Consider the following 13992-nt stretch of genomic DNA (forward strand, 5'->3'; position numbering starts at 1 on the left):
GGGCTTTTTCCTGAAATAGCTGAAGATCCAGTCTTCAGTTACTGGAAGGAAGGGTGACATCAGTGGCTTTAGTGATGTGTTTCCTTTCATCAACTGACACTTCCTCGGTTTATTTTGTTAACACCGAGACTAACACAATGTGAAATACAATTGCTTCTTTTGCAGGGTGTTTGCTGTTGCACTTGGCCTGATGTATGTGGTTTCAGAGAGACGAATTTAAAGACTTAGGTGTTCTAAGTTGTTGCAGTGGAAGTTAAGAGTTATTTGGGATCTGCCATGTAAGTTTCTAATGATAAATTATATTAGGTGAGGGGATCTTCATTCACCTGTTTCACGTGACTTTATCATCCATAAGAATTACAGTTTTGCAAAGGTAGATATTTATGTAGGAGAGACTAGCAGACCTGTCTCTCTTTGGAAGTCAGTAGAACTCATCAGTTTCTGTTGCTTTTAAGGTAGATGCTCCCGGTGGTCTCAGCTGTCCTGGAAAGCACTAGTCAGGACGTGAGCTCAAGCACAGCACGTTGCTTGTCCCTTAGGTCTGTCCTAGCAATGTGGATTATGGTAGCTCAGCTGCCGGTAAGTCTCTGGGCCTTGCGAGTACAGATGCTTGGAGGAAGCTGCCAAATGTGTCTGTCCAGTAGTAACCGCGTGACAGCACTTTGCACTTCGAGACATTATAGGATAGGGGCAATCCATATCGCTTTTACTTTAGCGGTCTGGTTACTGTTTCCCATCCCCGCTAACACACAGCGCGCTTTGGGGTGTTTGCAAAAGGGCTTTCTTCAGTAGCAAACTTCGCGTTGTTTCCATCTGCACAAAACAAAAGACTTTCTCTCTGAAAGACATAAATGAGGCTCGCCAACAGCAGCCGTGTGCTCTGCTGAAATCGGACTGGTAGAAGTAGCATCCCTGGAATAAGTGATTTCCAGTGTTATGTTTTCTTGTTTCTTAGTGCTCTTTAACCTATAGTGGTGTTTCCCAGACTGTGGGGTGTGTTTGGTGCTGAAAAAGAGGAGAAATCACCATGAAACCTGCTTGCTCGTGGTAAAGACTTCATATGGGAAGGGGATGAAATAGTGAGAAAAATAACCTTCCTCCCTGCCCGTGAGGGGGTTATTTTCGTTCCTAGTTCATGTTGCAGAATGAGAATCGCTGAATATATTTAGATAAGAGATAGCCAGCTCCTTATTTTGCACTGAAAACCTCGTGCTTAACAGACTGTCCTGAGTTAAATTTCCTTTTAAGTCTGACTTCAGGATTTTTTAAACTGAGGTTGTTGGAAGTCTGGCCTCCACAGTGATCTCTACCAGCTAACTCAATCTATATTAGCAAGAAAATAATATGCTTCTCGTAAGTTTGTTTTACCTCAGTAACTAAAGATTAACATCAGACTTTGGGTTTAGAGGCTTCCAAAGTTTTTGAAGTAATTAGCTGACTACTCTTATTATGCACATGACCAACTTGGTCCCTTTTGAACCTGGGCTAATTCCCTAACCACAGTGAATTCCACAGACTAATTATACATTTCCTTTGCTTTCTGCCTTTTACTTTCGTCAAATATCATTCTGCTCCCGTGTCAGGATTCACGTGTCTGCCCGCAGCAGCTGGGGATGCAGGGGCCTCTTGTAACCTACGGCTGGTGGATGGGCTAGCAGCCTCGGCGGTGAGCCAGCCTTTCTGAGGATGAGATGACAATTTACACCTGCTAAATCAGCACTGCCAGAGTCTTGCTCATACCACTCTTTCCTTTGCTAAGAAGAAAACCTGGTGAAAATAGCTAAGAGTTGTCTTCAGTTTGGTCCCGTGAAATGGCACACATCTGACACGAAAGGGGGTGGCAGCAGCAGGAGGGACTGACCAAAGCAGCTCTGTCTGAGAGCCTCACCAGACCTACACATCGCGTGGCGGGGCCAAGCCCCATCGTCCTCTACCTTAGCTGCTCATTCCACCTGCCGCCAGCTCTTCCACCAACCAGCACAAGCATTTATGGGGCTTTGCGGTGAACTGGATGAAGGACCTGGTCTGGGTTTATGACAGCCTGGACTGAAGGAAGGGAGGCTTAACCCAAGTTTAACCCAAGTTCCTTTCCCTGGCTGTTTCCCCTCTGTTGTGTGAGGTACCTCTTTGGTGACGGAAGAGGGGAGAGCGCAGGGACAGGAGCAAGTGGTGGGGTGAGCCAGCTTCTAGCAGCAGCGCTCAATTAGGTCGTTTCAAGTGTCTCTGAAATTGTGGCCTCTCTCGTCTGTTTGTGTCAAGCTGGATAAGCCTGTTCCTGAACGCAGCCAGTGTGTGCGGTATTCGTTGGTAGGGATGCTGCCTGCGATTCCTGTGCGGAACTTTTCTGTTCCAAAAGTCAGTGTCACTGATTCCCAACTCCCCGCTGGATTTTAGAACTTGATAAGATATTTTGGGAGCGTGAAACAGCATAGTAAGAATTCTGATCTGTTAGAGCATTCATTTATCTTTGCCTTACAATCACAAGAAATGTCCTCAAGGAAAATGAAAAAATACATGTGTTTACACTTACATCTTTTTTATAGGATCAAAAGCCACCTTTTTTTTTTTTTTTGATACATGTTTAGAAAACTGAGCTTTTCTTTATGCTCTGGGAGTTTTTCAGTACAGGAAAAATGCAAAAGGAATCTGGTCTTGTTACTCTCCATTAGAAGACAATATTTTAAAGGAACAGCCTAGGAAGGTGGAGACACTGTAGGTGGAGTTTGATATATAATTTTTAACTCCCTTTTTCACCCACAGGCATTTTTTTGCAGCTGTCTGTGATGTGAGTCATTATCTCTAGCAGCTCTTTGAATAGAGCCTTGCTAAATTTCTTGTAGTGCCAGATGAGGTGTGCGCCTTTCTTTAGCAAATAAAAAACGAGAACAAAAATGTGAGGCCTGTGAAATGGCTCTGTGATTTAGTACGGAGAGGTGAGATTTTAGGATGCTTAGACACAATGGATTGCAAGTTTGGCTTTTCAGTGAAGGATAAGGTAAGGTTTTCTTTTCTTGACAGCAGATGTTCCTTTATTCCAGTGCGGTTAGTCACTTCATGCTTCGCTTTAGTCACAGTACATGAGACTTGTATGAAGGTGAGAGCAAAATCTGATTTCTCTTTTAGAAAAACTGAAAATGGATTTTATATGGTGTAGAGACAGGCAGATGAACCCCAGAAGGCTCATGCTAAAATAAAAACCAGTGAGGAAATGCAGACGATATGCTCTGAAGCATTCCTTGTAGTCAGTTTCTGTGTATTTTTATTGTACTTCTCCCTTCGTACAGTGGCAGGAATGGGGAAATTCACCAGGAAAAATGCTTATTGACTGTAAGAGATATTCTGCCTTATCACATTGTTTTTATTATTCTTCATAAAACTCTGTTAGAAGTATCTCATTATTATTCTAAGCTTATTTAATGATGCATATTTTGGGCTTTGTTTCCATCATCTCTTTGAATCTAAAAAGCACCAAGTAAAACGAGGACTTTCAAAAATCATTGATCACTTTTTAAGCTCTTGTAAATGCGTGCACACACAGAGTTGTCTCTAAGTATGTTTAAATGATTCTGTAAAACATTTTCAAGTTCAGGGAACTTCCTCTTGCCAGGTATAATCTGTTTCAGCCCTGATGTTAATTGCTGTTCACGAGGCTGCCATAATTTTATGGAGATTCATTGAGATGAATGTTTTTGAAGATGGTATATTTTACTGATCTGAATTTGTAAATTATGTTTTTCAAGGCATATTGGCTGTAAAAGTGCATCTATAATAGTACATATAGACCACAGTCTGCAAATTTACCTGAGCGTCCTGTCGGAGTAAATGAGTTCATAGGAAGGGCTGAGCTGCCGCGGGTAGAGCTAACTCGGATACCTTTACACATCTACTTCTGTAGCTGTAGCATAGGTGTATCTCTAGGTGCTTGTACCAAATGGTGTGCATGATTGTTCGTACTAGGAAGTTTTATATGGCAAAGGTTTTGAAATATTTTCTCGAGAAAGCTGTTTCAGATAATACCCCCATGCCAGTTTAAAGGAGCAGGTCTGGAGAAACATGCAGAGGCCTTCAGCCACATCCTAGCGTGGCTCTTTGCCTCCCCAGCAGGCATGTCTTACAGTTCGGGAGATGCTGCTTGTAAGGTACAAATCGCAGCATGAAATGAAGCCCAGAGTTTGCTTTGTCCTGAGTAACTGGGAGGATTTTTTTTGTGCATCTTAATGAATTGTACTAGTCCTGGCATTTTCTAATCTTCACAATATCCTGGTGAGAATAAATATTACCTGCTTCAAGACTGGGGTAACATAAATACGTTATTTAAAAAAAAAAAAAAGACAAGTGAGTTCCAGCAGGTTTAATTGCACTGGTGCCCCTTTCCCTGTACCTGTACATTTTACTTCTCTTGTGTTTTATCCGTCATGCCTGGAAGGTGGCAGGCTGGTGTGCTTCTGGTGCTCCAGTTAAGCAGGGGATAAGCACTGGCAAACTATGCAGAGCTTCCTCACGTTTCAGTGCAATAGTGTAAGACAGCAGCAGTTTCAAACACGTTCTGCTTATTCTCCTTCCTTCAAATTTCACAGCAGGTTAAGTTAAAATACTGGAATTCTGTCTGTCCTGGTGTCTGCCTCAGTTAGTTGTGTGACTTGTGAAAGGCAGGGGTTGCAGTGACTGCTCCCTGCAGCAGCTGAGAGAGGCTGGCTTAGGGCTGCAGGCAGGTAGGGTGATGCTTGCTTCCTTCTTTCTGCAAAGGGACGTGAACGAGTCTTTTGACAAGTCTCGGAGTTAGAAACTGAACAGCAGAAACAGATCGGTCTTTTGCGTATAGATTGTTAGAACTGGGCATGAAGGAGTCGCAGCTATAGAATAGAAGAGAATATTTCAGCTGGAAGGGACCTACAGGGATCATCTAATCCAACTGCCCGACCGCTTCAGGGCCGACCAAAAGTTAAAGCATGTTTTAAAGGGCATTGTCCAAATGCCTCCTAAACCCCGACAGCCATGGGGCATCGACCACCTCTCTAGGAAGCCTCTTCCAGGGTCTGGCCACCCTCTCAGTAAAGAAATGCTTCATGCCCAGCCTGAACCTCCCCTGGTGCAGCTTTGAGCCGTTCCCAGGCATCCCGTCCCTGGATCCCAGGGAGAAGAGCTCAGCACCTCCCTCTCCACGTCCCCTCCTCGGGAAGCTGCAGAGAGCCATGAGGTCGCTCCTCAGGCTCCTTGTCTCCAAACGAGACAAACCCAGGGTCCTTAGTGTTCTCAGTTCCATGGGAAGATGATGACCTCGAGGTCTACAAATGTAGCTGACCTAAATCTGAAGTTAGTAATTTTGGGGAATGTTAAATCATTCAACTTCATATTACTCTAGAATAGAGGGAGGCATGGGCCTTAAGGGGCTCAAGAAGGATTTTATTACATCCCCGCATCACTGGACACTAAAGAGAGTGCAGGTAGGTTTGATGGGGTGAGTGGGTGGGAAAAGGTGTTGGATGAAAACTGACCGATAGCCAAATAGAGGTCCGCTTGAGACCGTGGAAAGAATTGAATTCGAATGTCGCTGCAACAAAAAGTCTTCTCTGCCGTCACGTTTGAGGGCGTTAGTATTTCTCTAGAGAGAATTACATGAGCTGTTGATGAGTCCCTTTCATGTACGTGGAACAGAGGTGGGAAAGGGATGGCACAAAGGGAATGCGCCTGCATTTCTTACAGAAGCAGAATTACTGTCTCGTGCAAGACTTGTTTCCTTTGAAACAATAAGGCTGTTCTGAAATACGAAGTTTGCCTTCATGTGACAAGCTTGGCATGCACGCACTTGCGTAACAAGTGATACTAAATTTTATACTTGGGGAGGCGGTTTCAGCTTTTAAAATAAAAATAGAGCAGTGTAGGGCTTAGTAGTTTCATTGTTCTTTCACGTACGCCTGTGTCCTCCACCCCCTTCTTCTGTGGCTGAAAATAAATAAATAATACGCTGGGTCTCTGGCAAAAGACGTTTTGAGACTTGCTTTCAAAGCTCTTTTAAGAATACATAGCAGATGCAATTCCAGACTCAAGTGAACAAATAGGAAACTGTTCATGGGCCCTAGCTTCACCGTACTCTGAAATAACAGTTTTTAAAGGATGCTGATCTGTTTGTGGGTTTTGTTGTTGCGTTTTGGTTTTTTTGTTTTGTTTGTTTGTTTTTTTTAATTTATTTTCAGAGTTTTTAAGTCATCAGTGCTTTCTGTTATCCTCCACAAGAAGAACTGGAAGCTTGCCTTTTCAAGCTGAGGTTCAAATAAAAGATGATAATTATGTGTCTACAATTGCTTGAGCTTTAAGAAAATACCAAATACTGAGAGTTGACAAAACCGTGGCAAATGGATAATTCTGAATGTCTGAGGGATTTCAGAAGGTCAGGAAAAGGATTTCTTAAGACCTCACTTCCCGCCCCCCCTGGCTGTTGCTCTGCCAAACTCTCTTTGCACTAACTTGTGATTATGATTAACATAACTTTTCTTACTAACATCATATTCTTAGGATTCCAGTTTATTCTCCAAAGAACTGTTATTGGCTTCAAAGTTCTGCTAATCTGTGCAGGCCCTGACATCCTCTTTAGGTTTAGGCAGATCATGTCAGGATAAGAGGAGATTATTGTTTTTAATCATTTTGGGATTTTGTAAAGTGGAATATTATAGATAGGTGTTCAAGAAATCAATTCCCGTTCATCTCCAGTCATTAGTATGATAATGACTGGGCTCATTTCTCTTTACAGAAACGTGGCTTTAAAACCCTGCCTAGTCCTTTGAATGCCTAATAATACATACTGAATATATCCACTGACTTCCGATATTAATGGGTGATGACATTGTCAAGTATAAGAAATTTAAAGCATTAAAAACTGTAACCTTTCAGACTGTGAGTACAGCTGTGCCTGTCTCCTACACTGCGCTCGTGTCCCGTCCCCACCCCCCCCGCCTTTTATGATGTTGTTGCATTTTATTATGAATGTCCCTGAGGTTGGATTTTTTGGTGTAATTTCTGCAGCACTATCTGGAAAGAGCGAGCCCTACAGCGGGTAAAAGAAACTTCTACATACCTCACTCCCCTCCCCACTAAATCTTCATTATAAAAATAGCTTCTCTTTCATCAAGAAATACCTTCACAGATAAAGAGGGTATTATGAAGTTACTCTTTGTTCTGCTAAATGTAGGTTTATTATGCCCTGCTGTAACAGTTGGGTCGTCTCTTCAGTGGCCAGCCTCTTGGTCACGGTGACCTCGCTTGCATTGTGTGGCTTTCTCTGTCAATCTGTCCTCTCTCTTCATGGGAGTCCCTGGGCTCGTAATCCTATTTGAAAGATGGCCAGTGTAAAACTGGGTACAGGGCTGGCTATAAAGAGCTGCCATCTGTACTGTCCCCAGCCTCCAGACTTATGTTTCATTTTCTATATCCACTTTCTGTTGTTACAGTAATTCTACTAGAAAACCTGTGTGAATTTTCACTTGGATATTAACTACATTAACAGCTTTCAACAGCTTTCTAGAGGTCCATGATTTTGTCAATTTATCATATTGCAGGTTTCATTAAGATTGCATGTTAAGACTGCTACTGGTGTAAAAATTCATACAGATTGTCTTCTGCTTGTAGTTTCCTTCTTTATTATTTTGCTACATTTCTTCATTTAATCGTTTACCGTCTTCCCAAGACAAAACCAGTACTTTTTCTCAAAGCTACCTCTACAGCGAATTTCCCAAGCAAATTGCAAAACTGTTAGTTCAAACATATGTCAGATATATGATGTCATCTACATGAACTAAAGGGCTTAATTCTGCTCACAGTGTTGTGCTCTTAAACTTACCTAGCGTTCAGTTTTAAAACCTGCTGCAAATCAGCAGTGATTCAAGTCCGAGACTGATGCTCACAAGGAACTGTGGAATGAGTTGCTCTATTTTCAACTTATTTTTAGAGCATAATGAAAGTATTCATACATCACTTTGTAGTTGTGGTTACTAGGAGTGCCATATGGGGTTTTTCATAGTGCTTTCTTCAAGAGTGAATCTGTCCACCTTATAAAAGTCAAGAAAACAATACTTCATTTTAATCCCCTGACTCCCTTCCTTTTAATCCATCAATTTCAGGGTGAAAATATCTGGCAAATAGAACTTCAGACTGATCTGAGTCTGCTTTCTGTGCTCAAAAGTTCCCTCTAACCTAGTTGGTTTGTTGTTTTTCTGAGTACTCTCAGCAGGTGTCTCACTTATTATTGGGTCTTCTGTGGTCTGGATCATCAGGATTGCCTTTCTTCAACACTTCTACAAATACTGCCCTTAGATAGCAATCTGGTCTTGCCTCTTGTCTTCGTGTGTATTTCTTTCTAATTTGCTGATAATTTTTCCAGTGATTTTTGAACAGATCAGATGCTATATTCTGTTCTTCTGCAAATTTTCCTCAGTTTTACTGATCTTCATGTTGTCTAATAAGTCTTCCATGTCAGTACCAGTTTTACCTTGCAAAGATGCCATGTTAATCTAGAATAGTTGCTTCTGGATAGAACTTCAGGGTGTGATTAGCCATTGCAAAGTTCCTTCAGTGCTTCTGGTACTGCTTTGACATTTAGTGTCTGTTCTCTGGGATACCTTTTATATATTTCGTTTTGCTACCGTAGTTACATTCTTAATCGTGGATCTGCTTCTTTTGTTCTTTTCCCATTTCATTCTCTGATTTCTTCACCCGTTTGCTCAATGCTTTTACTGTGTCTGCTCTCCAAGAAGTCTCAGCTAGTCTGTCTTCTTTTACTTTGTAGCTTGTTTAGTTTTTCCTAGTAGATGGATTGATCTCAGGAACTTCTGTTGTGTTACTTAACAGAGCAGATGACAGACGTGTATGGGGTGAGATTTCTTACCAATCAGCATCATTCTGCAGGTATTAACCTATGTCTCAATGTTAGGCACACATTATTTTAACATTAAGTCCTGGTGTGGCTGCGTGTATTCGTGGTATTTGAGGAAACCTGTTGGTACTGCATGATGTCCAGTGTACTTGGCAGCTGTAGAGCTTAGAAACAAGAGACTGCATTTTACCTGTAATAACAGTTGGTTTGGTTCTGCTTGACACCCTGTTGAATTCCATCTAGTTGCGTACGTGACTTTGTGACCAAGTGCTATGAATACTGAGAAGCACAGAGAGAAGAGGTTTACTAGAGGTCATGCAAGATCTCTGAGGTAACGCAGGCTTGAAGTATGAGTTATAAAATCCTGTCTCGGCACCCTTGTAACTGGGCTATTACTGATATGGTCCGTGTGTTTTTTTCCATAGCCCTGTTTTTGTTAGACATTGGGTGCTCTAAGGTCGCCGTGGGTTAAGTACCAGCTGTAACGGAGAGAGGAGCTGATCCAGAAGCCGTGGTTGTAGTGCTGGGGCACTGGGAGCTCTGTGGCAGCTGACGTGTTGGCTGCAGCAAGGAGGTGGGACAGGCCTTCTCTTAAGGCTGCTGGCATGCAGTTTGCGATGATTCGGCTGAAGGGGTTGCTCACCTCAGCTCTCTGTCCTGTCTGCCTTGCAGCAGTTGTTCCCCATGTTAGTGACGGCTGAACAGCTTGCGGTGTACCAGCTGAACTGCTGTGTTTTGCAGCCAGGTGTACTGGGTGAACCAAACTGCTGGTTCACCTGAACATGCTAAGAAGAACAGTTCAACTGTTAGGGAGCTGAGGTGGGAGCAGCTTAGCTAGCACTGCTGCGGGAGCAAGCCATGCTTTTGGAGTTACGTGTTGTGGTCACCCCACCTTAATTCCCTGCAGAAGATCTCAACAGCCTGAGCCTGGAGTTGGGGGCTGCGGTGCACGCCAGCTCCCGAAGCAGCTGGGTGACCGTGCCTGTGCACTCATGCAGGCAGGAGCTGCTGCCAGCAGCAACGAACCCGCCGGCAGTGTGGAGCAAGGTCTGTTCTGGAAATGCCAGCGTGCACCGCGAGCACGTGGTGTGAGGACGTGCACTGCTGCGCGGTGAATGCTCTGCTAGTTCTGGTCAATGTTTCCTTACTGAGGAGCAGAAGCACCTGCTTCATAAATACAGATAACCTTAGAAAAGGTGTATCGGGGGGTTTATTGTACTAAGGATTCATTATGCAACAAAAGCTTGTGGTGGGTGTTTTGTGGGGTTTTTTGTGTGTGTGTGTGGTTTTTCTTTTTTCCTTAAATGGAAGGCTTATTTTAATGTTTATTAAGAATTTGAGTCCGTTCTGGCTTTTTCTAGTCAAACATATTCTAATGCCAGGAAGAGATTTTCAGATTATTAATTATTGGCAGGGAGTAGATTTAAGATTTTTACACATCAAAACATGTGGAACAGTTAAAGGTAGTGTGGAATGAATGCTTTCATCCTTTCCCTTTGTAACTGAATACAGTACGTGCACGCTGGTAATGATTTTGTTATCTAACAAATGCAGAATTATTTAGAAACTGAACAAGATAAATTGTTGAGTATTTTTTCCACAAGAATGGAAAAGTAGTGTTTGCTAAATGTTTAAAATACTGTGCATTTTTCACCTGTATTTAATTTTTAAAAATGGAATTGGGTGACTCAGGATGAAAAGGCAGATTATAATATGAATTACTTTTGATAGTCTTCTCTCATTTTCTGCAAGCCTTTTGGGAGGATTAATGTTGAATCCTGTAAGGTGGTCTTAGTGCCCTTGCTCTGCTAACAGAGCTCTCATTCTGCAGTCGTTTCGGACAAGTGAGGCTTTTCTTTCTGTGGACGTGCAAACCTGTATATTTCATCTGGAGCTGCTGAATTAGTGGCACGTAAAAATTAGATGGTTTACTTAGTTGTTGCAATCTGAGCCTGAATCTAAGTAATAAGTGTCTTAAAAGCTTTACTGTTTTATTTATAGACTTCCAAACACAAGAAGTGTATATTAGTTATATTCTAGTCACTAAGAGTTTATGTAACTGCAGTGTAAAGAATTGGCTAATTATATGTATGACTGTTGGAAACTCTGTCATGTTACTTGAGAAATTTGTTGAAGAATGATCACGGTGTTGCATGGTTGGCTTGCTGAAACATGCAGTGCAGAGGAGCCAAATGTAATCAAAAGTCTTTGGAAACTGGGGAGTGGCACCAAAACTGGAAGAAGAAGGGGGGAAAAAAGAAGGAGGGGAAAAAAAAAAAAGTGTTAATGTGCTGGATTAAGGAATAAGTTTCAGGATGATTACTCAGACTATTCAGTGATATTTTTTTGTCTGATTTATTAATTTTTAAAAAAACTTAGCCAATTCCTTAACCACACTTAGACTTACAAGTATTCATTTTTTTTTTTAGGTGTTTTAACTGTTTTGTATAGAATATAATCTAAATCAATGAGCCGCGTACAATGTGATTTGGAACAAGAAAGTTTAAACAATGGTGGTGCTGGTGGTAGCGACCAAGTACGAAGTTGTTTGGATATGTGTTTTTAAAAACTGACGCTGGGATCAGTGAGTGCTGATATTTTTACTTGAGTATAATCATAGGGCCATAGGAAAATTCAGTCTGGAAGGGACCTTAGGAGGTCTCTAGTCCAGCCTGGTTCTCAAAGCAGGGTCAGCTGTGTGGTCACACCAGGTTGCAGCAATCCTGGATGCTTACGAAGTGTGAGTGATCACCTGTAACCTGTCCACATGCAATCCCCCCAAATTCTCATCTCTTTTTCAGACTCTCTCTTGTGCACCCATGCAGCCCCTGTCGTTGGCAGTGTGGATTAGAAGCAGCCCTCAGACCTTTGGAGCATGTGGATTTTGGGATCTAAACCACCCCTTGTGGAGACGTAGCTTCTGGAGCTTTACGTGCACCCAGGCTGTCCCCTATAATCTGCTCATGGCGTACACACACACACAGAGCCAGGACGGTCGGTCTGCTACCTGGTACCCGTGGTGCCCGATGCGGAGGATGCCCTGCCCAGCCCAGACAGAGGTGGCGATGCCAGTGGGGCAGCTTCTGGCAGTGTCAAACCAGGTTTTGGCTGCTGCTTTCTTCCCTCCTTTCTGTCTGCACTGTTTTTTTTTGAAAAAAAAAAAAAAAAAAAAAAATTGTGCTTCCATTACACTTGTTTTCAAGTTGACTTCTCTTTTTTCCAAAAGTCTTTTCATAATCCACTGGTTATTCTTTAATCCAGCTCATAGTCATCTTGCTCCCTAGCATTACCAGGACTTGGTTGAATAGTAGCCCCAGAGCTGCTTTGTTCTGTGATCTTGGGTTTGGAGGATCCCAGCATTTGGGGAGGAAGGGGAGTGGAGAGGGTTATTCACGCACGTTCGTGTCTCAGATAGATGCAGGTATACCCAGTATATCTTCCATCCAGAATTGAATGCATAAGCTGAAATCATAAAGCAAAGTAGACTATTTAATTGGGGAAGAGATGTGTATACCCTGTTGGGTTTTGGTTTGACTTTGTTTTGGCTGAATCCATATATTCATTTTCAGTTTTCGGTAAACAAGTTTGAACAATAAGCGTATTCTTTTATGGTGCTCTAGGGTATCAAGGGCATCTACCATTCTTCCCCTTTCCACCTTCCCTGGTATTAACAGTATTTTCCACCCACAAACATTTCTTCAGTAAACTGCGTGCCCACTTCCTTCTGTGATGTATGCGCTCGGTCGCACGTCACAGTTGTGCCTTCATTGCCCTTCACGCTTACTGGAGCTGCATCCGGTCCGTTCCTTGCTCGGCTGTGCGTTCCCTGAGGGTCAGCATGCTAATGCTCGTTGTAGCTTCTAGTGGGTCGGAAGCTTAAGGCTGCTATGGGTCGGTTCCGAGTCTTTCTGTAAACCTGGTCAATTATGTGTAGGTATTAAGAGTCCTATGGTGAGAGTCCACGGGAGAGAGAGAGTATGGTAACGTATTCTGAATTTTGCTTGGCAGATCTGTTCTGATCGGTGCCTGGTAACAGGCACTTTCTATATAGGGATAACCATTGCTAATTGCTTTTAAGGTGCCCTTTAGGTAAAGTGCCTGAGATTAGGATTGAGTAGCTTGTTTCCACGGTACAATCTCTCCATGAGAAACGCAGGCATGCTGATTGTATGTATAAATTTTGGGGGCATTCTGAAGTCCCGAACTTTTCTCTTAATTTCTTGTGTTTCTGTTGTTCTTTCCAGAGTCCAGAAAGAACTGGTCTGGTTAGACGTGGTGGTTTGTGTGTGTTTGGTGGTGGTTTGTGTGTGTTTGGTGGTGGTTTGTGTTTGTTTGGGTTTTGTATTTTTTAGCTAAATCAACATCTGAGAGCAGGTGTTCTTATGTTTTCACGACTAGAGCAGTTGAATGTTTTGCTTAAATTTTAATAGCAGTTACTTTTCTAAAACAGGGGCATGGCATTTGCAGTTACAGGCCTTTGAAGATGCAGTGACTTCACTTTGTTAGAAGGCTCCTAGTCTCGCGTATGTTTTCATGACGGAGATGTCTCAATATCCCGGGTCTCCTGTGTCTCTGCCCAGAACTAAGTTTTGAATTGCATGAAGAAGTTTTGCAGGTAATGCAAGAGGATGAGCCTTCTGTTGTTGATCACAAGTGAAGTTTAAAGGTGGCACGGCAGCAGGGTGTAAGAGGAATATCACAAAGAAACTGTAAAAACCAAACCAAACAAACGAACATAACCCAACCTTAATTATTGTAAACTTGACCTTTTCTTTAACAATGGTTTTCATGAAAAGGTCTTTGAGCTTATGAAGTCTTTAAGTTCAAAGTGTCAGAGTATGTTCCTAGCATAAAAAAGCGACGACGTATTTCTTGTACAGTAATGCCTGTCCAGTGGCAGTTCTTTAATGGCTCCTTCTCTTCAGAAAGACTGTGCTCTTTAAAACGGGCACATTCTGGCTGTGAGGTGTTCTGTTCACACACAACTTTGTAGTTTCTGGAAGTTTTGTTTAGCAGTCTTCTTGTAAGAATCAGTCAGGTGTTTTATGGGAGGGAAGTGAAATCCGTGTGGAAATGTAACATGTGATTTTAGCAGTATTTTGAAGAGAGACGTGGTTAGAGAAAAG

The 13992-nt window shown here is 42.4% G+C and overlaps 1 protein-coding gene across 5 annotated transcripts in view; it reads left to right on the plus strand.

Moving 5' to 3' along the window:
• The window catches only part of NEDD4L (NEDD4 like E3 ubiquitin protein ligase), a 193368-nt gene that overhangs the window by 64521 nt on the left and 114855 nt on the right, over positions 1 to 13992 (plus strand). The window contains exon 1 of one of the 5 annotated variants that reach the window (XM_087772790.1): positions 13446 to 13481. The exons of the other annotated variants lie outside the window; for them this stretch is intronic. Coding sequence (XP_087628916.1) covers positions 13465 to 13481 — 17 coding nt within the window. The 5' untranslated portion in view covers positions 13446 to 13464. Of the gene's footprint in view, positions 1 to 13445; positions 13482 to 13992 lie in introns of those variants that run through there. 5 annotated transcript variants of the gene reach the window in all.

This window comes from Nipponia nippon, unplaced genomic scaffold (genome assembly GCF_047370975.1).
Source record: "Nipponia nippon isolate SJK-2023a ecotype South Korea unplaced genomic scaffold, ASM4737097v1 scaffold_37, whole genome shotgun sequence".
In the NCBI taxonomy this organism is placed as follows: Eukaryota; Metazoa; Chordata; class Aves; order Pelecaniformes; family Threskiornithidae; genus Nipponia; species Nipponia nippon.